General features: G+C 42.8%; 1 protein-coding gene across 1 annotated transcript in view; it reads left to right on the top strand.

Moving 5' to 3' along the window:
• The window catches only part of LOC149285025 (uncharacterized), a 32,526-nt gene that overhangs the window by 42 nt on the left and 7,034 nt on the right, over nt 1-25,450 (top strand). Inside the window, exons 2-5 of the mRNA XM_089495947.1 lie at nt 758-926; nt 10,016-10,136; nt 10,785-11,609; nt 22,216-22,230. Of these exons, the coding sequence (XP_089352073.1) occupies nt 852-926; nt 10,016-10,136; nt 10,785-11,609; nt 22,216-22,230 (1,036 nt within the window). The 5' untranslated portion in view covers nt 758-851. The remainder of the gene's footprint in view (nt 1-757; nt 927-10,015; nt 10,137-10,784; nt 11,610-22,215; nt 22,231-25,450) is intronic.

Genomic DNA, 25,450 nt, shown 5'->3' with positions numbered 1-25,450 from the left:
TTTGTGTCTCTTTTCTGAGAGGGTTTTCTTATTACACAACTCTGCTGTTTCTGGGGAACATGGGTTTTAAAAGGGATCAGAAATGGGAAGGAGAGTTTTAACACAAGCCTTATTCTTCTTCTTCACAAACATGGGGCTTTGGCTTCTAAGAGGAGGATTATCCCCCAAAGAAGGCCAAAAGTGGCTCCTTTGGGAGGTTTTAAAAGTCTCCCCAGTTTCCTTATTAAGAGATTTTCAGGGAAGAAGGAAGGAGGAAGACCAGAATAACTCATATTACCAAGAATGAAACAAACATACAAACAAACAAGAACAACAAAAATAAGGATTAGAGACTAAAGCACACTGCTCATTTTTTAAAAAGTAAAACCATTATTAGGAGGGTAAAAACAAGACATGGGTGCTTCTCCCCTTTTTCAACAGACTTAGGCTGTATCTGCACTGCAGCAATAATCCAGTTCTAAAGTGTGTTAACTCTTCTAGTTCCATCCTGTGGAATCCCGGGATTTGTAGTTTGCTGTGGCATGAGAGCTCTCTGGCAGAGAAGGCTAAGTGTCCAAAGGTAAAATCCCAGGATTCCATAGCACTAAGTGGTTAAAGCAGTGTCAAAGTGTCTTATTTCTATAGTGCGGATGCAGCCTTCTTGGGAAAGGGGCTGATGCTAGGGAAAAGCACTTGGGACCTCTGGAGGTTTCAGCAATTGATTTATTGCTGCAGGGTTTCTTGCCAAGCCAATCCTAACCCTGGTCCCTTTTCTCAGGAACGTCATCTTGACCTCCTTGGATACGGCGTTGGGGCCCCTCTTGCTGGAAGTGACCCAAGTGCAGGGCCACCAGGAACCCCCTGCCCACCTGATGGCCAACACAGAGGCCAAGCGGAGGGAGTTGGGCTCCAACAGAAAGAAGTTGCCAAGGTACAACAGCTCTTTGGTGAGTCACTATCCTATTAGCTTCATCTGTGCCACTGCTGGGCCAATTTATGAAAGGAAACAAATAAAATACTGTCTGAGTTTGGCAGAGACAGTCCTGGTTAATCCTCTGTCACCTCATTATTTCAGGGGCTTTTAAAAATGTCCCGGTTGCTCTCTCCTCCTCCCACTTTCCCCCTTCTCTGCTCACTTCAGTTCCTGAGTGCAATGGAGTTTGCAGCCTATTAACTCAAAAGTGGGGAGAGGAGAGGAAAGAAGGAGAAAGGATATGGCCCTTCCCAGGAAGCTGAGGCAAAAACAAACTGTTGTGCCCTTCCTAGCTTGTGAGAACTTCCTCTTAAACAACTTTGACCATATTCAGTGCCTTCTGGGTTGCTTGTCCACATGTGTCTTGCTTTTCCAATCTGCGAAATGTTGTGGGATATGGGAGAATATTTATGGATCTAAATATGGGGTGGGCCCAGTCGCCCTCAATCCCACAGTGCTCCCCAGAACTGTTATTAAAAATGACGTTAGCCTCTGAAATGTAGCAAGAAATGTCTAAATGCACCATAATTCTGTCAGGAAAAAGCCACATGGGATATATAGTCACAAGAAATATAATATGTATATGAATGTATTTGAAAGTAACATGACACAGCAAAAGTTATTGAATTGTCACACAGGTGTTGCAAGTAATGTAATTAGAAGGTCCTGAAAGCCAAGGACATATGAGGCAATGACAAAGTGAAAAGGTGCAAATTGATATCACCTGAGAGTCATTGAGTGGACAGTAATGTATGATGCAATGTGAGGTCTAGATTGAGCCAAGTATGGTATGTCAATCATAATGTATGTACACGCCCAGGAGGTGGCAACTGTATAATGAATAGAGAGACAAATGTCTATATAAACAATAATGTATGGCAATACTTTTTGTGGGTATTGAGGAGTATAGTAGTGTGGGTATTGAGGAGTATAGTAGTGAGAGTTTTGTGAGTAGTGAATTGTTTTGTGCATAGTGTATATAGTAGAATAAAAGTAGATCTTTTCAAGAAGACTACTGTGTTGACTGGTGTCTTGAGAGCTGAACAAGAACCAGCAGACTCCAGAGAAGATTGGAAGACATCTTCAGCCAATTCTCAGAGCTACTGGTCAAACTGGTTGTTCTTCCGCTGACCAAGGGGGTGAGAGTGAAAGCCAGGAGAAGAGCTGCAACTCCCATCATCCCTAACAAGGGTTATGGGCCCAGAGCCAGTTACTGGAACACCCAGCATCCACAGAAACTGAACTTTCCTGGAAGAGAAAGAAAGTTTTGTGGACGACCGATCAGAGCAAGCTGTGTACGCTGCACTGGTAAGCTCGTGAGTGAAGTGTTTTGTGTTTTGGAAAAGCCCGAGACGAGGCAGCTGTGCAAACTCAGGAAGGACTTTGCCAAATTGAGTCACTGCACAAGATAAGATGGAAGTGTTGAAGTTTAGCAAGTTAAACTCCCACAATTACTCCACCTGGAAAGTTTATGCACAGTCACTACTGATTAAAGAAGGTTTATGGGCCACAGTCGAGACGGGGCTAACAGCCGATGCAAGTGCAGCCGCCAAAGAAAGAGATAGCAAGGCAAAAGCATGCTTGTATTTGATGCTCGAGGAGGACATGATAAACGATGTGAGAGATAAGGGCTCCGCAAAAGAAGTTTGGGAGACTCTTGAAAGGCTACATACTCCAACTACAGCTTTTGCCAAAATGCTTTGGTCTAAAAGAATCTATAGACAAAAGATGACTAAGGGACAGTGTGTGGTTGAACATTTAAAGAAAATGCAAAACCTGTTTGTGGAGGCAGAATTAAGAGGTGTCCAAATAAACAAAGAACAGCAATGTTACATCCTAATAGAGTCTTTAGACAGTTCATGGGACTCCATCACTAACAGTCTTCAGAATCTGCCTGAGGCTGAACTAAGCAGAGACTTAATAGTAGCAAGAATTTTGGAGGAAAATCAGAGAAGGTTGTCTGAAAAAGAAGACTCACAGAAATCAGCACCTAGACTGCACCAGGCTCCTGAGTTAAGAGAACACCAAGCAGCAGCTCCCGTGAGAGAAAAACGACGTTGTTACCACTGTGGAAAGGCAGGACATTTGCAAAGAAACTGTCAACAATTGGCTGCTGACCAGTACAGACAGAGAGATAACAGACCGCAGACGCGGAACTTTCAGCAACAGAGACAGAACAAGCCGACATTTTTTCAGGGGCAGTTACAACAAGAAGGAACGTGCAACAATGATAAAAGAGAAACATAGAAAAGATTCTAAATGGTTAATAGATTCTGGTGCAACTAGTAATATGTGTAATGACATTGAGTTGATTGAAAATAGGAAATCTGCCAATATTAATGCAGTAATTCTAGCTAATGGCAATGAAGTAAGTTCAGTAAAAGAAATGGGATCTGTTTACATTCCGGGGTTAAAACAAGAATTTAATAATGTGCTACATGTGAGAGAGTTGGAAAACAATTTATTATCAGTCAGTAGATTAACAGACCAGGACTACACTGTAATTTTTGAAAAGAATTTTTGCAAGATAAAGTTAAAAGGTGAGCTTTGCGGAATAGGGCTAAAGAAAGATAAGCTTTATTTTCTAGAGGAAAATGTTGATCATTACAAAGTAGAGAATGTAAACAATGTTGATAATGTTCCGTTACACAAGGATTGTATACATGAGTTACATAGAAAATTTGGTCATGCAAGCTTTAAATGCTTAAAGAACCTAATCAGTATGTGCCCTGATCTGAAAGTGGCAAACTGTAAAAATCATTTGGATTGTACCATTTGTAGTCAAGTGAAAATTAAGTCATATCCTGTAGCAAAAAAGACAAAAAGAATTGCACGAAGACCTTTTGAATTTGTACATGCTGATGTTGCCCACGCAAACTGTTTATCTATAGGAGGTTGCAAGTATTATTTGGTAATTGTGGACAGATACACTAGATTTACATTTGTCAGAATACTGAAAAATAAGTCAGACGCTGGGCAAAGCTTAAAATCTTGGATAAGAATGGTTGAAAGAAAATTTGATTTCAGAGTAGACACAATTATAACTGATAAAGGCGGGGAATTTTTATCTAATGAATTGTTTTATTGGTTTCAAAAGGTTGGCATAACACACCACACAACAAATCCTGCATGTCCTAGTGAGGATGGGCTTGCAGAGAGAAAGATTCAAGAAATCAAAAAGTTAACTGCTTGTATGATGGCTGACGCGGGTGTAAGTGATAATTTTTGGGGTGAAGCTGTTTTGACAGCTGTACACATAACCAATAGACTCTATCATTCAGTAATAGGTGATATTCCTTATAGAGTTCTATATGGTAGAATTCCTAATTTTAAATACCTAAGAATCTTTGGTCAATATGCATATGTGTACACACCTGCATGCTTTAGAAACAAAGGTGAACCCAAGAGTAGAAGAATGATGTTTTTGGGGTATTCTGGAAACAGTTACAAATTCTATTTAGGAGGAAAAGAAGTGAGACATTCGAGATCTGCCAATTTTGAAAGATATGCTGGTTGGGAAAAACTCCATGCAAATAAGGAAGTGTTTGTGAAGTTAGGCAACTCAAGTGAGGCAGAGACTCAGACCCAAAGCCAAGCATCTCCAGGAAATGGAGGGGTTATAGTAAAACCAGAAGAACCATCCACGAGTAGCAGTGATAGCTCCTCAGATAGTGAAATGTCCAGACCAAAAACCACACGCATGACAGAGGACAAGAGATTCAGTAAGAAAGCCACAACTTCCAGTGTAGACAGAGATGAGGAAGAGAGAGGCAGAACAACAGAGTTAGTACCTAGACGTAGTCAAAGAACTAGAAAATCTCCTGACAGATTTGTGGTGACCAATGCAAAAGCTTGTTTGGTTTTTGAAGAACCAGAAAGTTTTGCTGAAATAGAAAATTTTCCTAAAGAGGAACAGGAGAAGTGGTGTGAAGCAATGGAGTGTGAATTTGATTGCTTAGAAAGGAAAGATGTTTTTGAAATAGTAGGAAGACCCAAGGATAAAAAAGTCATTGGTTGCAAGTGGGTTTATAAAAGGAAAGACATGCCTGATGGTAGTGTGAAATATAAGGCAAGGTTGGTAGCAAAAGGCTTTTCACAGGAACAGTTTGAAAATTATGACAAAACTTTTTCTCCAACCGCAAAAGCAGAGAGTTTAAGAATGGTATTAGCAGTTGCAGGAAAGAGAGATCTGATTGTAGAGCATTTTGATTTTGAGACGGCTTATTTAAATGCCAATTTAGAAGAAGAAATTTTCATGGAGCAACCTCAAGGTTTTGAAGTAGGTGGTAGTCAGAATGTATACAGGTTGAAGAAAGCATTGTACGGTCTCAAGCAAAGTGCAAGAGCTTGGAATATATGCATCAATGATGAATTGGAGAAGTTAGGTTACAAGAGAAGTGTTGCTGATGCTTGTGTATACACAAAAGGAGATGTAATTTTGTTGATCTATGTGGATGATTTGTGCGTTGCAGCCAAATCAAAGAAAGAAATTGAGTTGGTGAAAAATGAATTGTCAAAGAAATTTGTGTTGAAAGATTTAGGAATGTTGAAGTCTTACTTAGGGATAAATGTAGAATGGACTGAAGAAGGGCATTGTTTGCTAAGTCAAAGCAAGAAAATTGAAAGGTTAATTGAGAAATGTGGTTTACAGAGTGCAAAGGTTGTGAAAACTCCGATGACTACAAGTTTTGTGTCAGAGGAAGTTACAAGAGCTTTTGAGGATAAAAGATTGTTTAGAAGTGTTGTTGGATCTTTACAGTTTATTTCTAGCCATACCAGACCAGACATCTCGTACGCGGTTCATGTTTTGGCCAGAAGAGTAAACGACCCGAGAATTGAGGATTGGACAGCAGTGAAACATTTGATTAGGTATCTGAAAGGAACCATAGACAAGAGGTTGATAATTAGAAAAAGCAATGCTGATTTGGATTGTTATGTAGATAGTTCATTTGCTTCGGAATCAGGGGACAAAAAGTCAGTGACTGGAATGATTATAAGATACAGCGAAAGTCCCATTGTGTGGAGAAGTAGAAAACAGACAAACGTAGCATTGAGCACTAGTGAGGCTGAGTTCGCAGCTTTGAATGAAGTCACAAATGAGGTACAGTGGATAGAACAATTATTGATTGATTTGAATGAAAGCTTTAAAATTCCTGTAGAAATTCATGAAGATTCACAGTCCTGTATAGCAATGGCAGAAACAGAAAGTCTGAAAAACAGAACAAAGTACGTAGGTGTAAGATACCAGAACGTAAGAGAAATGGTCCAGAAAGGAGAAATAGAGTTAAAATACATAGAGACACAACACAACATAGCAGACATTTTTACAAAGGCTTTGACAGTTGAAAAACACGAGAGATTGTCTCAGTTGATTGGAATGACAATATAATTCACATACAATATTCTATTTCGGAGGGGATTGTCAGGAAAAAGCCACATGGGATATATAGTCACAAGAAATATAATATGTATATGAATGTATTTGAAAGTAACATGACACAGCAAAAGTTATTGAATTGTCACACAGGTGTTGCAAGTAATGTAATTAGAAGGTCCTGAAAGCCAAGGACATATGAGGCAATGACAAAGTGAAAAGGTGCAAATTGATATCACCTGAGAGTCATTGAGTGGACAGTAATGTATGATGCAATGTGAGGTCTAGATTGAGCCAAGTATGGTATGTCAATCATAATGTATGTACACGCCCAGGAGGTGGCAACTGTATAATGAATAGAGAGACAAATGTCTATATAAACAATAATGTATGGCAATACTTTTTGTGGGTATTGAGGAGTATAGTAGTGTGGGTATTGAGGAGTATAGTAGTGAGAGTTTTGTGAGTAGTGAATTGTTTTGTGCATAGTGTATATAGTAGAATAAAAGTAGATCTTTTCAAGAAGACTACTGTGTTGACTGGTGTCTTGAGAGCTGAACAAGAACCAGCAGACTCCAGAGAAGATTGGAAGACATCTTCAGCCAATTCTCAGAGCTACTGGTCAAACTGGTTGTTCTTCCGCTGACCAAGGGGGTGAGAGTGAAAGCCAGGAGAAGAGCTGCAACTCCCATCATCCCTAACAAATTCTTTTGTGGCTAAATGTACTGTATGTGTTGGGTTAGTATCCTAACCCATCATCAATATCCCAGCCATGGCCTAAATTATATTGTTTATTTTTTTGTAATTTATCTTTATTAATTATTTCATTTTCATTTTTAACACGTATTTCCCAAACAGTTCTAAAAACAAGTTCAATTACAGTCACAATTTCCAACATACAATACTCTCTTATCTTCTTTTCTTCTTTTTCTTCTTCACTTCCCAATCTGCTGTCTTTTGTGTGATATTTACCGTAGTCTTTCTGCTTCTTGCTAATATTACATACATTCCGTCTATTAATCAACAAATATTTTTCTATGTCCTCTCCCATGTTACTCCTTATTAACTTATAACAATTTTTTCTCAGGAAGAGGGGGACAAATGAGGGAATGTATGTCCACATGTATATCTCCAAATTATATTTAACAAAGAAGAGTCCTCTCTAACTTTGATTTCCTTGAATATATTCTTTCCCCTGGTCCCTATCTATATTGCCCCTCTCCTCCTTTTCCTACTATATTCTTTATTAATGTTAAACCAGGTCTTTATTGATACCCTATCTCTTTTTCCAATACAGTCAGCCCTTCTTATACACTGATTTGTTATACATGGAAAATGTTCAAAAAAAGTTTGAAAATGTTCAAAAAAAGTATAAATTTCAAATATCAAACCTTGATTTTCCATTTTTTATAAGGGACACCATTTTGCTATGTCATTATTTTTAATGGGACTTGAGCATACACTGACTTTGTTATACACGGGGGATATTGGAACCAAACCCCAGCGTATAACAAGGTTCCACTGTATTTCGTAATTTTCTTCCAATCCTTTTCTATATTATCTCCTTTCTTATCCTCTAACATATAGGAGAGTTTACCTATCTCTTTGATCTCACTGATTTTTAATAACCAGTCATCTATCCATAAATCTTCTTCTGATTTCCACTTTTGGGCTATCATCGTCCTTGCCAATGTAATCAAATATAACATTATCCGCCAAAGTTTTTTCTCATCCTCACTTTTCAAAAAGTGTGTCATATTTAACAGGTACAATTCTGTTTTTTTCTTAAATTTGATACCATATATTTGTTGAATTATTTTGTGTATTTCATCCCAAAACTTTCTCACTTTTTCACACTTCCACCAGATGTGGATCATCGTACTCTTTTCTTTATGGCAATTCCAACATTTATCCATTTCCCCTTTGAAGAGCTTTTTTATTCTAACCGGAGTATAATACCACCTATTACTAATTTTTAGGAAATTTTATTTTAAGTCTTGGGATCTGTTAAAAGCATTTGTCCTTTTCCAGGCTTTTTCCCATGCCTCCAATGGAATTTCATGTCCCACGTCCCTTGCCCAATCGAGCATATATTGTTTTATTGGTTCGTTTTCCAATTCGCTCTCTCTAAATAGTTTATAATATTTACCTATTTTCTTTTCTTCCGTTTTCATTGTCAGTTCATCTAATTCCATTAATTTTATCTCAATTCACACTGTCCTAATATCCTAATTGAACATCCTTTTTATTTGGTAATAACTATACCAATTTATTTCATTTTTTTCACTGATAATTTCTTCTCTGGATTCATAGTAATTTCTTGTTTTCCTTTTATTAAATCTATATATCTGCGCCAATATTTCCCAGAGTCCCATCTATTAGCAAACGCCTCTTGCGTTGACACCCAAACAGGTATTTTGAAATAGAAAATTGCTTTTATTTTCCTCCAAGTCTCCAACAAGGCTCTGCGAATCGGGTTATTATGAAAGTCTCTGTTAACAGTAATTTTGTTATACCATAGGTATGCATGCCACCCGAATCTCAGATCTGGACCTTCCAAATTTAATGTTTGTGTATTATTTAGCCTAATCCAATCCTCTAACCAGAACGTATTACATGCCCATCTATATAGCTTTATATCTGTCATGGCACATCCTCCTCTCTCTTTTGTTTCTTTTAAAGTGTCCATCTAATTCTGGCTTTTCCCCCTTTCTAAATAATTTTTTAAAATTCCTTGTTCCATTGCTCCATAATCTTTGCTGATATGCTAATTGGTAAATTAATAAAAAGAAATAAAATCTTGGGTAAAATTACCATTTTTATGGCAGCTATTCTGCCGAGGATCGGTAAGTTTAACTTTGACCATCTGCACATTTCTTCACTAACCTTTTCCCACCTTGTCTTTTAGTTGTTGTCAGATAAGTTCATGTTATTATTGGACAGCCAGATTCCTAGATATTTAACTTTATTGGCCACATCACATCCTGTTTTTTGTTTCAGTACTCCTTCTTCCTGTTTGCTCATATTTTTTGATTTTATCACTGATTTTCCTTTATTAATCTTAAATCTTGTAAGTTTACCAAACCATTTTAAATCACCCATAACATCTTCTATATTATTTAGCGGATCCTCCAATATTACAACTAAATCGTCTGCGTAGGCTCTAACTTTCACTTCCTCTTTCTTTATTTTTATTCCCTCAATCCTTGGATTATTTCTAATTTTGTTCATTAAGAATTCTAATACAGTTATAAATAATAACGGCGATAGCGGGCATCCTTGCCTTGTCCCCCTTTGTATACCAAATTCTTTCGTTAATTCTCCGTTAATTTTTAAACAGGCTGTCTGATTTTTATAGATTTCTTTCCCATTATTAACAAAAGCTTCTCCCATATTCATTTGTTTTAATAATTCAAACATAAAATTCCAGCTACTGCTGTCAAAAGCTTTTCCGCGTCGACAAATAATAAAGCAGCCTAAATTATATTGTTTATAATATTGCATATTATATTGAAAATATTTGAGACAAACTGGATCTCAAAGGCAGTAGCTTTTTTCTTGCTGACAGAATTTAAAGTTTATTTCCTGGACTGAATTCTAAAGTGATCAAATAGTATTTCTGATGCACCATGTGCTTTCCTCCCCTTTTGCTTAGTCACTCTCTGGATGAGGGCTATTTTCTATTGCAGGTGACCTTTGCGGATGTGGCTGTATATTTCACTGAGGACGAATGGAAACTGTTGACAAAGAAGCAGAAACTTATGTATAATCATATAATGATGGAGAATTATGAGAACGTGGCCTCTGTGGGTAAGGAACCGGAATTCAATAGCACTATAGAATCATAGAGTTGGAATAGATCACAAGGGCCATCCAGTTCAACCCACTTCTGCTATGCAGGAATACACATTCCAAGCACCATCCAGCCTCTGTTTAAAGACCTCCAAAGAAGAGGACTCCACCAAACTCTAAGGGAATATATTCCACTGTACACCCAACTCCAACCCACATCAATCCGCATGCAAGCTTTATACTGTACTGGTCGTGAGTCATCTCCTGGTGCCACACAGCATGAAGCATCCTCTGCAGTTAGCTTGCATCATGCCATGTGCTCTGACTCAACACTCTATGGCAGTCTCACAGGAAATGATGCCACTTTTCAATTAAAATAGTTTTACATATATTTAATGGAATATTTTTCAATGGCCTGACTATCTGCTTCTACTGATTTCCTCATGGCAGTTCCCCTTCAATCTCTCCTTTAGTATCTCCTATAACAATACAGTCATTATATGGATTTGGGGGCATCCAGAACAGAATCATGCTCAGGTCACTCACACCAATTTTATTAATTTAATATCAAATAGGAAGGGGTGAACATGGGGCTAAACCTTGGGGTAACACTTTCCTCTCTTAACACTGAGATTCAGTCTTGTCTGTCATTGTCCTCTTTTACAGAAGAATTTGTTAGTCACAAGAGAGTCCACACAAGAAAGAAGTCACATAAATGCCAGCATTGTGGGAAATGTTTTTCTTCAAAGTCACACCTAGTGAGACATCAGAGAATCCACACAGGAGAGAAGCCATACAAATGCCAGCATTGTGGGAAATGTTTTTCTTCAAAGTCATACCTATTTACACATCAGAGAGTCCACACAGGAGAGAAGCCACGCAAATGCCAGCATTGTGGGAAATGTTTTTCTTCAAAGTCATACCTATTTACACATCAGAGAGTCCACACAGGAGAGAAGCCATGCAAATGCCAGCATTGTGGGAAATGGTTTTCTTCAAAGTCATACCTATTTACACATCAGAGAGTCCACACAGGAGAGAAGCCATACAAATGCCAGCATTGTGGGAAATGTTTTTCTTTCAAGTCAAACCTAGTGACACATCAGAGAGTCCACACAGGAGAGAAGCCATACAAATGCCAGCATTGTGGGAAAGGTTTTTCTTCAAAGTCAGACCTAGTAAAACATCAGAGAGTCCACACAGGAGAGAAGCCATACAAATGCCAGCATTGTGGGAAAGGTTTGTCTTTGAAGTCTTACCTAGTGACACATCAGAGAGTCCACACAGGAGAGAAGCCATACAAATGCCAGCATTGTGGGAAAGGTTTTCCTCAGAAGTCACACCTAGTGACACATCAAAGAGTCCACACAGGAGAGAAGCCATACAAATGCCAGCATTGTGGGAAGTGTTTTTCTTTGAAGTCAAACCTAGTGATACATCAGAGAGTCCACACAGGAGAGAAGCCATACAAATGCCAGCATTGTGGGAAAGGTTTTTCACTGAAGTCATACCTAGAGAGACATCAGAGCATCCACACAGGAGAGAAGCCAAACAAATGGCAGCATTGAACTAATATTTTTTTCAAGAAGGATTGCAGAAAATTTATTTTCAATCCAGTCAGTGGTGAAAAGGCCGTTACGATTTGGATTGTAATGTTTGTCTGTCCGTATGTCTGTGGTTTATCTGTGCATATGTCTGTTTATCTTTTAAAGTTACATTTTGTTAAGTTTAGGTTTTAATTGTCTTTACATTCTGCCCTTGGCTTAGGTGGGAGATCCGTTCCGGAACACCCCCCCCCCCCCCAAGATAAGCCAAATACCGCACATGCAGCCCTATTCAAGTGAATGGGGCTTGTGCATCTGGTGGTGCCATGGTGCCCATGCGCCATGGGCCCGCACCTCCATCATCCGAATGAGACGCCCTGCCACTTGTGCCCCCGTGTGGCTTTCACCATATACTGAATGCCGCATATGACGCAGGTGCACTGTAATATAGACAACTGTTTTGGATTATAAACTTGGCTGGGGATTATGATTTGTGGTATAGCTTACCTAGATGGGGGGGGGAGGGCTGGGATGTTTTACAGCTGGCTAGAATAGTTATGGGAATGATTAAGAGAAAGGAGTTAGTTTCTGAGAATGTCAAAGGGGGCCTGGTTAACTGTGGGGCATAGTCTCTGGGAAGTGGAGGTGGGGGCTAGGTTTGGAAGAGGGTGGGATTTTAGGTTTTGGGGTTTCAATGTTTTCTTTGGCTTGGGGAGGGCGATTCTGGCTTAAATGCTGGATTTCTGATTATGTGTTCTCAATAAAATTATTTGTTGTTTCAACACATTGGACTCTTTGATGCACAGAAGTTCTGAATTTGCACAAAACACACTTTCTTCTCTTCTCAGTCCTCAACTCAGTTCCCAGCCATAAGAAGAACAGAGGCAAACACATCCTCCAAGTCTCCTCAAGGGAAGAAAGTGTATGAAAGTGTATGAGAAAAGGGGGCAGGGGGCCCTTGAGGAGAGGCATGGCCATGGGGGGAGGGGGCAGGGTCATTCAGATGAAAAGGGGGCTTTGAGGAGCCCCTCTCTCCTGGAAAGTAGGGCAAAGGAGAGACCCTCCTCCCTTCCTCTTCATTTGGGGGGAGATGAGGGCTGGCAAGCCCCTTTCTTTGGTCTTCCAATGGGGCACCCTCTTCATCTCTGGGGGGCTGGGATAGGGTTCAGAAGAGGGGAGGCTCCCAGTCAAAAGACTTTTGTGACAAAAAGCATCAGACAGCATAGGCTTCAATAGCATGGGAAACAACAGTTTTCTGGGGGGAAGGGGTTTTCTCTGGGGGAAGGGGACTCTGTCTGTGGGGGAGAGAAGAGCCCAGATTTAGGCCAAAGCCAAGAGCTGGCAGACGGAGGGAGCTCAAAGCCCCTTCTGGGGAGAGGGACACCCCCTGGCAACTAGGCTTAGAGGCCTACAGGATCTGGATTACCCCCCCCCCACACACACACACACACACACATCCTTTACTTACCCTTCACAACAACCCTGCAGTGGAGGGCCAGCAGAGAGATCAATGGTCCTCCTCCTGGGAACATACAGAAAGGGCATGAAAGCCATTGTTAGTTCTTTGCCTGAAAGATCCCTTCCTTGAAGGGATGGAGGTTAAATGAAGGAAAGTGCCAAGGAAAGAGAAGGCATAAAGGGGGCATCTAGATAGGAATCCCTCAGCAGCCATTTTGGGAAAGGGGGCTCTGCCTCTGGACAGAGAGACGGAGAATGTGCTCATTTGGGAAAACGTTAGGGTGCCTATATTGGGCCACCATCCCCTCTGCCTGGAGCCTTCTTCTGCAAGCCCCACAGACAGGGAAGATCTAGATCATGCCCTCCCCAGGAAAGGAAGCCCCCACCCTTTGCAGTCCCATAGACGGAGGGGAGATGATATTATAAGCGCCAATATTATAATGAAGATTACTATGTATTGTAGGAAAGAAATGACAATATCTGGGGAAATATATACAAAGGATTTACATTGAAAAGTGGAGGGATTAATAAAAATGGCAAAAATAAGAAGGGGTCCCAACTCCTGAGAGCAGCCCCCAAGCAGCCCTCTCCTGCCTCCCCCCCAAATGCACCTGAGAGGTCCGTGGGACAGCAACCAGGGCCTCCCCAGAAGATCCCAAAACCAGGACAGGTTTCCTGCAGGAGAAAACAGGAAGACTGGCTGCAAAATACGTACCTGGCACATTTTTTGAAGGAGGAAGAACTAGAGTATCTCAGATGACAGTCTGCTCCATTGTGGCTGAGGAAGACCTTTTGTCTTGAAAGGTCCTCCATCAATTCCCAAAGACAGGGATAATGCCACTTATTTAGTTTCAGTTCATCTATTTTAGCAGGTCACCTGGAGCAGAGATATTGGAGGCAGTTTGTGTCTTGTAATTGTTCCTTTTGTTGTTTTGTTGTAGTCCATTCTTATCGATGTGTATGTCATTGTACTGAAGCCTTTGTGTACCTGTACTCACAATTGCCCTTGTGTATATTATTTTTTGTAGATATTATTCTGTATTACCTAGATTAGTAGGTTATTCATAGTAATAAACTGAAGTTAGCTCCTACATTATCATTTTTTAGATGTTATTCTGCATGATATCAGTATGTTATTCAGACTAGGTAAATTGAAGCTGATTTGTGTATTATAATTGCTCTTTGTACATAGACCTTTTCTTCTCATTACATAGCATTACCTTGTCATTACTTGTTTCATCTTCACTTGGGGACCAATAAACCTATTTGGACCTAGTCCTCCCCAACTTGGTTTGGTTTCCCCCCAATAACACCCTCCCCCCAAAAAGGAAAGGAGACCCTAAAAGGGAGGTGTGTGTTTCTGATCTCTCTTTCCTTCCTTCGTTCTTCATTAATTTATAATTAATTCTTAAAATGTCATTGAAAACTGGTCTCTTTCAGCAGCAGGCCTGTCCTGGCAGTTTTCTAAAACTGTAAACTTTGATCAGTTTAAAAGGTGGATGGTTTAATACATCTGTGTCTCCTTTTTCTTTTCAATGGACGGATGTTTGAACTGAAGTTGTCTTCTTAACTGATATTGTGTATTGTTTGGTCTGTCATTGTTCCCTGCCTCCATCCATGGAGAGATGCAGATAAGAAATAATAATAATAATAACAATAATAATTCTTTCTTTCTTTCTGAAAAGCTCTCCTTTGGCCCTGAAAGAAGATCCCAGGTAAAGATGGGGCAGGAAGGAAGGAAGGAAGGAAGGAAGACAAGTTCCCATAAAATCAATACAAGCAACGTCCTCTTTTTCTGTTGGAGCACTAGTATGTTTTTCCTTTTTGCCCCATTGAAAAGGCGTCTCTGGTTTCCACTGGTTTCCAGTACTGAATGTTCTTCTCCATGGACAAATCCTTGAACATTTTCAAAGGCATTAAACCCCTGTCATCTCTCTTCTTGTGTTGGAATAGCATTGGGCTGGGAGGGAGGCAGAGATGGGGGAGCTTTGCAGTCAAATGTGGGGGAATATGTTTGTGCATCAGGACACCCCCCTCCCTCAGCAAATCAGGGTGGGAATAGGAGACCCTTTGTTTTATTCACCCAAATCCTCCTCCTCCTCAAAAAAGCCCCCCCTCCAAGCCCCCCACATGCCACCACTTTCTGCAGCCTTCAACCCACACTTTCGCTGCCCCCAACATGGTGACTTCAGGGAATTTACTGTCAGGAAGTTCTTTCTCATTTTGAGCTGGAAGCTTTTTTCCTGGAGTTTGCATCCATTGCTCCATTTTGTTGTTCTCTGGAGGAACAGAAAACAAGCTTGCTCCCTCCTCAATATGACATCCCTTCAAAGGTTTTCAACAGGGCTTTCATATCCCCTCTTAACTGTCTCTCTTCTCCAGGCTAAACATACCCAGCTCCCTAAGTCTCTTCTCATAGGGCTTTATGGTTTCAAGACCCTTCACCATTTTGGTTGCCCTCATCTGAACACACTCCAGCTTCTCAACATCCTTTCCGAATTGTAGTGCCCAGAACTGGACCCAAGATTATGCCAGGTGAGGCCTGATCAAACCAGTGTCCTATATGTGTGCATGGCATTTTTCTCCCTAAGGGCAGTACCTTACATTTCTCCCTGCTGAGAGGGATGTAGCCAGGATTTTAGGAAGGGGGGGGGGGTCCAGACTAAGTGCCACCATTATAATGGGGCTTGGGTGCGGCAGCGCAGCAGCACACACCATTCATTTTTCTAATGGAAGGGGGGGGGTCCGGACCCCAAGATCCCCCCCCCCCTTGGCTACGTCCCTGCTGCTGAAATTGATTTTGTTCATTTGGGCCCAGCTTTCTAATCTATTAAGGTTACTATGGATATGGATCCTCTCCTCTGGGGTATTAGGTACTCCTCCTAATTTGGCCTCATCTGTCAATTTGAGAAGCAGGCTCTCTGTTCCTTCATCCAAGTCCTTGATAAAGATGTTGAAAAGCTCTGGGCCCAGGACAGAAACCGGTGTCACCTCTGTGGCCCAGAACAGCACATAGATGTAGAATGCCTTAATATTTAATAGTAAGGAGCAATGTGCCAGCATGGTGTAATGGACTCTGGGAGACCTGGGTTCAAGTCCTCACTTTGCCATAGAAACTCATTGGGTAACCTTGGGCAAGTCACACTCTCTCAGCCTCAGAGGAAGACAAGAGCAAGCCCGCTCTGAACAAATTTTGTCAAGAAAACCCTGTGATAGGTCCACCTTAGGGTTGCCATACGTTGCCAACATGGAGAAGGCACACAGCAGCAACAACAACAAAACAAAGAAATACCTCTTGTCCTTGGAAGAGATTTCCAACGATGCCTTGCTTCGCAGCTGGGAAAAACAGGAGAATTCCAGAGGTTCCCACTTCCACTAAGATTAGCAGCTCCCTAATTTCCATGGAAGAGGTTTCCTAAGGCATGTGCCAGGACAGAAGGGGGGGGGGGAGAGGTGGGTTCATGGTGGGTGATTTACCATTTGTCATCTGAACTTGGGGCTCAGAGTTCCTAAGAAGAGGAGGTGCCCAGGCCCCCCAGGTTCTCCTCTGAGCCTCCATGAGAGCAAGACTCAGGGAAGGGCCAGTCTGCAACGGGCTGAGAGCCACTTGGATGAAACCTTGAAGGCACTTTTATCTATCTATCTATCTATCTATCATCTATCTATCTATCTATCTATCATCTATCTATCTATCTATTTAATGGTATTTAAAGGCTATCAGAGAAGCTTACAATTATTATTTTTAATTAGACAGTTCCCTGCCCTCAGGCTTACAATCTAAAAGACACGACACAAAAGGAGAAGGGAATGGTGGTGGGAAAGGGGATGAGGTCCAGTGGTTCTTCTCTCCCTCTGAGGCTTGGGCCAAGGCAGATGGACTGGAGGGAGGGCTCTTCTTCTTCAGGCTAGCCCTGGTGGAGCTGGGGCTGCCTGGTCACTCCCTCACAGTCCAGAAGATGGCAGTTATGGAGGGAGGAGTCTCTTCTTCCAGGCTAGCCTTGATGGAGCTGGGCCTGCCTGGTCACTCCGTCATGGGCCTGAAGATGGCAGTTATGGAGGGAGGAGTCTCTTCTTCCAAGCTAGCCCTGATGGAGCTGGCCAGGATTGGTTTCAGGGTCTGGCAGTAAGAGAAAGGGACAGACCTCTCAGCCTCTTGAGGTTATTGGCTGTGTTTGCAGAGTACTCCAACAGGAATGTGGATTTCAACAGTTCCTATGAAATGGTTCCTTTGGTCTGATGCCCAGAGAATACAGCACAAGGATTCTACTTTAACTGATATGACAACATTATAGGGAATCCTGCAGGCTTTGCACATTTGGAAGGTATACTTGGAGTTTCCTGCAAGAACGTTCTAGTGCCGACTACACTACAAATCCCAGGATCCCGTAAGATGTAGTCTGAACAGATAAAGTGGAATCAAAGGGTTCTTTCACACTACACTGTTATAGCACTGTTTCTGTTTTGAGTTTTAATGCCTACATGCTATGAAATGGTGGGATGTGTAGTATGGGAGACACTAGATCTCTCTGGCTTGGATTTCTAAATGCCTCTCTCTATGCTGCAAATCCAGCATGGATTGTGGTTAGCTCATCCCCACATGCAAGAGCCAGCCTTTGGGGACTGGAAAGTACAGAATGGCCTCTTTGGTCTGTCTCCTTTCCCATCCTAAGGTGGGTTTCTGAGGACAAACCAGTCTTTCTTTCTTGCCTCTGAAGAACATCATAAGCCGGTTCTCCTCCTTCTGCCATAAGCTCACCTTGTGCTAGCCCTACAAACAGCCAAATAATCCAAGGGTCCAGAGAAAGTCCAGCGAGCCCTGTCTCCTTTTGCCAGGAAGAGCCAGGCCAAGAAATGCCTTTCCATTGCTCCAAAGGGAGAGCCTTCCTCTGCTGAGGTTGCTCTCCTCCTGGGCAGCTGGGATTCAGAGGGAAAGGGCCGCCTGCCTCTCGACACGGAGGCTCTCTGTAGCCAAGAGACAGTGGGGAAATCCACCCTCCATGGGTCCATGCCATCCTCCCCACAGGCCTCTCTACACCAGGGACTGTCATGGCATCTTGGAGCAAGGCTGGCCAACACTTTGTGGAAAGAAGGGTTGGTTTTCTCCCTCCAGAACCAGAACCATTTCAAGAAGGGAGATGGGGAAATCTTTGTGTAGTACTACTCAGCATCATAGCTAGATGTCAAAGGGAAGCCATGTTCTCTGGGAGGGAGAAGCAGAGGGATTTTGGAAAAAACCCTTAGTCTTTAAGAAGACTCTCTTGTCTGTAAACCCCCAAGAATAGGATTCCAATGAAGAAGAAACCCACTCTCACTGGGAAATTAAAAGCGGTCAGGAACAATCTAAGAGCCGGAGTCCTTCTTTCCCAACCCATCCCATCCTAGGGTTGATTTCCAGTTGTACTCTCTTCTTCCTCCAGAATTACTACATGAACTGACCTTGTGTTGTCTTCAAGCCTATCAAAAGAGTGCAGGAAAGCCATCAGGAGGAGAAGGCAACATTCCCCATTGGATCCCATAAGCTCTCCTTGAATTGTCCCAGGACCTGAGGTTTGGGAGCTGAATCCTAGCTCCTGGGGCAGGGCCTCTAGCAACGCCATTCAGTTGAATGCATAAAGTACCAACCACAGTTGCTTTCAGCTTGTCATTCAAATATTCACAGTATATTTTCCTGTGTGGAAACGATGATTGACATTTTTAACTGGCTCTTCCCAGATCATTGGGAACTGAGAAGAATATTCTTTTCCACTTCCTTGGAGAGACAGGATGAAGAAGATGTAATTTAGTCTCCTTGTTTCTAGCCAGATGGAGGATGCAGAGCAGAGAGTGATTCCCCTGCAATCTTTGCCAGTTGAAGCAACAAATCAATTAAGCCTTGCAAAGGCCATTTGCATACAAAATGTTAAAATACAGTACAGCTGTAGGAACAGCATAATAAAAGTACAACACAAGTAAATTGCACAATAATCTTGCATGTAAAAGGTTTAAAATTAAATTCAGACACAGTTTAGAAGTGGTTTAGTCATCGTTAGGAAGAAACCCTTGCAGTGTTTGTGTAATGACTGGGCTCCAGTCAATGGAGGTCTTCTTCAGGCAGTAAAGGGAGGTTTATGCAAAAACAGAATGGCATCACTGCTACGGAAGGCTCACTTGACCAATCAGAGAGCAAGATAAAGGTTCTTCTGGAAGCTTCCGTGAGAAGGAGATATAAGGCCTGAGAGACCAAGAGACAGTTGGGGGAATTGTGTCGGTTGGAGAGCGAGAGAGAGAGAGTTAAGAGCAAATCTTGGAAGTTAGTCTCAGAATTGGACGCTTAGGTTTATTTGTTTCTTTAATGGCTTGTATGAACTGAATATTATATACATAGAAATATTGTACCTGCAAGATTCTTAATACCTTGTGTGACTTACATTTCAGTTATATTTTGTTATTTATAGTAAATATCTCCTTGGAGTATCTACTACTCGACACTCCTTTTTACATGCGGTTTGGCTGCTTGGACCACCGGAGATCATCACAGTGAGTCAGTTGGAAAAGCCCATCTCACTCCAGAAAATAAAGGTACTTGAGGAGTTTATACTCTACGTCTTTCTGTAATAATAGCTACAAAACGCATAATAGCATTTGGGACATTTAGTCTGTTAAAAACAAATAATGCAGATTTAAATGCTGCTTTAAAACCTCTTTCCATCTGCCAGCTTTGCGCTGGTTTTGGGGGGAAATGAGAAAGTGTTGGGAGGGAGGGACTGCCAACAGAATTAGGAGATGCATTGCAGGGGCTATGGACAGTTTGCGGCCAAGAAAGGCCCAAAACACATGGCAGCAATAGTCCATTTTGAGAGCACTTTAACTGCCCTGGCCCAGTGCTAGGGAATCCTGGGAAATGGAGTTTATTGGGGCACCAGAGCTCTCTGACAGAGAAGGCTCAAAGTCTCACAAAATTACATCTCCTAGAATTCCCTAGCACTGAGCCAGGGCAGTTAAAGGGGTCTCAGACTGGATTATTGCTGCAGTGTGTTCTGGACTTAGGTGACCCTTGGCAGGTCACACTCTCTCAGCCACAGAGGATGGCAATGGAAACCCCTCTCTGAAGAATCTTGCCAAGGAAACCCCATGATAAGGTTGCCTTTGGGTTGCCATAAGTTGGAAATAACTTGAAGACACACATGAAGAACAGAAAAAAGGTCTGCAGTTATTTCTCAGGTTGTACATGGGAACAGAAGGCAGTGTGGTGCAGTGGTCTGAAACCAGCTGGGTGCCTTGGGCAAGAAGTCACACTCTCTCAGCCTCACGGAAGACAATGGCAAAACTCCTCTGAACAACTCTTGCCAAGAAAACCTCAGGAGAGGCTCACCAGATGTCGGCAATGACTTGGAGCCACACTACAAGAAACGACAAAGACTCAAGAAAGAGTGGTTCAGTGGCTAGAGCATTGGACCATGACCCTGCAGACCAGGGTTTAAATGCCCTCTTGGCAATGGAAACCCACTGAGTGACCTTAGGCAAGTCACACTCTCTCAGCCCCAGAGGGAGGCATTTGCAAAACCACTTCGGGACAAAGCCCACCAAAGGCTTCCCTTACGGTTGCCATAAGTCAGAAACAATGGAGGCACACAATGACAACAAGAGCAGTAATACCAATGACACAAGGCAGCTAGGGAAAAAGGAAGGAAGGAAGAAGGAAAGTCTGGAGCGTGACTTTGGTGTGACTTCTGGACTCTTAGGATGCATGCATCATTGAAATACCATACCTCCACTGTGACTCGAAGCAGCTTTATTTTGGCTGTCTGTAACAGGCCAAAGAAAGAAAGAAAGAAAGACTTGGGAGTTGTAGTCCTCGGTTCAGAGGGATTGGAGTGACCTTACTGCAGGGCAGGACCAGTGTTGCCAACAAGCCTCGAAGACATTTCCCGGCATGTTTTACCAAAATCCACGGAATCCCCCCCCCCCATATTACCCTGAATATTCAGTCAAAACCCCCGGAATGTTCCCGTAATGTTAATAATAATAATAATAATAATAATAATAGGATTTATTTATATATTTATTATTATGGCGGATCTTTTGCAAATATATATAACCCTAATTGAATAAAAATAATTGTAACTTATTTCAACTCTCAAAATTACCATTGGACCAATCAATAAGATATTTATTTTGGCATGAAGGGGGTCCAGGAAGCTTTGTGCCAAATAGAAACGTGTTTGGCTGCAACCATACTGCAGAAATAATCCAGTTTGACACCCCTTTAGCTGCCCTGGTTCCTGGGAATTCTATTTTTGTGAGACATTTAACCTTCTCTCTCAGCAAACTCTGGCGTGATAACAAACTACAATTCCCAGGATTTCATAGCACTGGGCCACGGCAGTTAAAATGGTATGAAACTGGATTGTCTCTGGAATGAAGATACAGCCTGAGTTGGGTCCAAGACACACTGCAGAAATAATCCAGTTCAAGACCGCTTTACCTGCCCTGGCTCAGTGCTAGGGAACCCTGGGAATTGTAGTTTTGTGAGAGAGAGCTCTGGTGCCACAATAAACTACAATTCCCATGCATCTGAGGAAGTACGCTTAAGTCTAGGAAAGCTCATGTTGCCAACTTTTCTTTCAGTGAGTCTCAAAGGTGCTACAAGATCTATCTTTCTATCATCATCGCCATTATTATTATCATTATTAAATCCAAATGCAGCTGAAGAAGTGGACTTAAATTGGCAACACTGATATACTGTAGACTCATTCTCTGGGGCTGTGATCTGGAAGCGTGGAGGCAATTCCCTTCTCAAACCAGGGAATCCTGGGAATTGTAGTTTGTTGTGACATGTATGTATATATACAGTATATGTATGTGTATATATGTCTGTATGTGTGTGTGTATATAATGTGTGTGTATATGTGTGTCTCTATGTCTCTGTGTGTGTGTCTGTGTGTCTGTGTGTGTATCTGTGTGTGTTTATGCATGTTCAACTGAGGCCTCAGAGAAGGTTCTGGAACATTCTCCATAGTCACAAACAGCACACAAAATGGCCGCCAGAACACAAAATGGTCACCAGAACACAAAATGGCCTCCTCTGCCTGAACGCTTGGCAGTTGACATTTGAGGCTTTCAGGGGAAGAGTGGAAGGGGGTCCTGGAGGGAGGAGGTCTTGGGAGATATAGGGCCTTCCTGAGATATTCAGTGTTCGCTTCCTAACAAAGGGGTTTCTGGCCCTATAAAGGATTTGGGGCAAACTGGATCTGAAAGGCAGAAGTAGCCTTTCCTTTTGCCAATGGGGTTTACAGTGCATTCCCTGGACTGGATCTCCCAGCATCCACATGGCCAGAGAGAGGAGGGTCCTGCCCTGCATAGGGCTGCCATCTCATAGGTCTTAGGCTTTGGGGATGTGTGCCTTTGGCCAGTGTCCGTGTGGCTGGGGCTCCAGGGTCCCTCAGTCCCTCCTGCCTTGTTCCATATTAACTGCAGCAGGAGCCTGTGAGGGTGGGGCAGGGGGCGGGGTCTTCCAGCTCCTTTGCCCTCATTGGCCAGAATGAAGAAGGGGAGGAGCTTCTGCCTCTATTTAGCTCTGCGCGCGGAAGAGAGAACAAGGAGCAGAGAGTGGGAAGGGGACAGAGAGAGAGAGAGAGAGAGAGAGAGAGAGAGAGAGAGAGAGAGAGAGGCAGGCAGGCAGGCAGGCAGGCAGGCAGGCAGGCAGAGACAGAGACAAGGAGGAAGGAGAGAGCGAGGGGAGTGGAGTACAGCAGAGGGACAAGGCCTGGAAGTGGTAGGTTTCACTGCTGTGCTGAGGCCTCCAACTGCCAAATGCTGAGGTGCAGGTGGCCATTTTGTGCTGCTTGTGACTGTGGGGAATAATGTTCCGGAACCTTCTCTGAGGCCTCAGTTGAACAGAGGCTTCTCTTTCTCTCCTGAGGCTCCAGAGAGAGAAGGAGGCCAGGCTCCTTGGGCCAAAAGGAAGGAAGTGTGTCTCTTTTCTGAGAGGGTTTTCTTACACAGCTCTGCTCCTTCTGGGGATCATGGGTTTTGAAAGGGATCAGAAATGGGGAGCATGGTGTGCAGAAGAGTGAGCGAGAAGCAGAGAGTGGGAAGGGGACAGAGACAGAAAGACAGAGGCAAGGAGGAAGGAAAGAAAGAGAGAGACAAGGAAGGAGGGAAGGAAGGAAGGAGTGAGAGAGAGAGGGCGGAGTGGAGGGGCAGCAGAGAGACAAGGCCTGGAACCGCTAGGCTTCACTGCTGCCCTGAGGTTTGGCTGGGCCTGGCTTGGGTCTCCTGCTGCTGCTGCTTTCCTTTGGCCACTGCCATTAAGGTGGGGAGGAAAGAGGCCCAGCAGTCCTTCTAGGCATGGCCCACTCTCTCTGAAGGAGGGAGATGTGACTCCCCAAATGGGATTTTAATGCTTTTAATGGTGGCTCTCATGCAGTAGCAATGGTAGTAGTGGTGGTGATGATGGTGGTGATGATGATGATATTATCAGGCTGCCACCACGCCTTAATCATCATTGATCCCACCATCACTGGGCATTCCTGTATTGCACCACTGCAATTGTCATGGCTCAGTGTTATGGAACTATGCGAATGTACTTTTGTTTTGGCATTTTAGGTGTTGTTAAGATTTGGAAATCCTGTTTGGGATCCATTCTGAATTTGGGGCCCTTTCATCCTCCATTTTGGGTTCCCTGAAGGCCTCCAACTGCCAAGTGCTGAGGCAGAAGCGGCCATTTTGTGTTCTGGTGGCCATTTTGTGCTGCTTGTGACTGTGGGGAATAATGTTCCGGAACCTTCTCTGAGTCTCAGTTGAACAGAGGCTCCTCTTTCTCTCCTGAGGCTCCAGAGTCAGAAGGAGGCCAGGCTCCTTGGGCCAAAAGGGAGGCAGTGTGTCTCTTTGTGTGTCTTTTGTGTCTCTTTTCTGAGAGGGTTTTCTTATTACACATCTCTGCTCCTTCTGGGGAACATGGGTTTTAAGAGGGATCAGAAATGGGAGGACAGTTTTAATACAAGCCTTATTCTTATTCTTCACAAACATTGGGCTTCTAAGAGGAGGCTAGTCCCCCAAAAAAGGCCAAAAGGAGCTCCTTTGGGAGGTTTTAAAAGTCTCCCCAGTTTTCTTATTAATAGATTTTCAGGGAAGAAGGAAGGTGCCAGACCAGACCATCTCATATGACCAAGAATGATAATACAAACATACAAACAACCAACAACAAGAAGAATAAGGATTAGACAGAAAAACAAACTGCTTATATTTTAAAAAAGCAAAACCATTTTTAACAGGATAAAAATTCGACTTCAGTGCTTCTACCCTTTTACAACCGACTCAGGCTGTATCTGCACTACAGAAATAATCGAGTTCTAAAGTGTGTTAACTCTCCTGGTTTCATCCTGTGGAATCCTGGGATTTGTAGTTCTTTGTGCAATCAGAGCTCTCTGGCACAGAAGGCTAAGTGTCCCAAAGGTAAAACCCCAGGATTCCATAGCACTGAGCAGTTAAAGCGGTTTCAAATTGCTGATGCAGCCTTCTTGGGAAAGGGGCTGATGGGGAAAAGCACTGGGGAACTCTGGAGGTTTCAGCAGATTATTTATTTATTTATTTATTTATTTATGATGCCCTCATTTCACATCTAGCTACAGGGACATAACTAGGGCCCTCTCCAATTCCCCATCCACTAATCCCCCACCACTAAGAAGGCATGGAGTATCTGTTGTGTAGGGGAGCTGCAGTGAATCTATGCTAGGTCCAGGGGGCTTTGTTTAGTGCACAGGGAGGAAAGGGATGCCCACCTCTGCATCGGCCCAAAGGAGGCATCTATCACCTGCGTATGTCAACAGCAGGATGCTGTTCTCTGTGTCTTTGAGTGCTGCAAGGTTTCTTGCCAAGCCAATCCTAACCCTGGTTCCTTTTTCTCAGGAACTTCATCTCGGCTTCCTTGTACACGGCTTTGGGGCCTCTCTTGCTGTAAGTGACCAAGTGCAGGACCACCAGGACACCCTGCTCACTTGATGGCCAACACAGAGGCCAAGCAGAGGAAGTTGGGCTCCAACAGAAAGAGGCTGCCGAGGTACAACAACTCTTCGGTGAGTCACTATCCTATTCGCTTCATCTGTGTCACTGCTGGGCCAATTTATGAAGGAAGAAAATAAAATACTGGTTAATCCTCTGTCACCAGGTTATTTCAGGGGCTTTTAAAATGTCCTGGTTTCTCTCTCCTCCCACTTTCCCCCTTCTTCAGCTCACTTCACTTTCTGCATAAGGACTACAAAGGGGTTTGCACCTCATCAACTCAAAAGAGGGGAGAGGGGAGGAGAGAAGGGGGCAGGGTCTTGCCCTTGTCAGGAGTTGGATGCAAAT

This window comes from Sceloporus occidentalis, unplaced genomic scaffold (genome assembly GCF_023333645.1).
Source record: "Sceloporus occidentalis isolate IW3139 unplaced genomic scaffold, rSceOcc1.0.p SCAF_86, whole genome shotgun sequence".
Classification (NCBI taxonomy): domain Eukaryota; kingdom Metazoa; phylum Chordata; class Lepidosauria; order Squamata; family Phrynosomatidae; genus Sceloporus; species Sceloporus occidentalis.
Note: the sequence above shows the minus strand (reverse complement) of the source record. Positions and strands in the feature narration are given on the sequence as shown.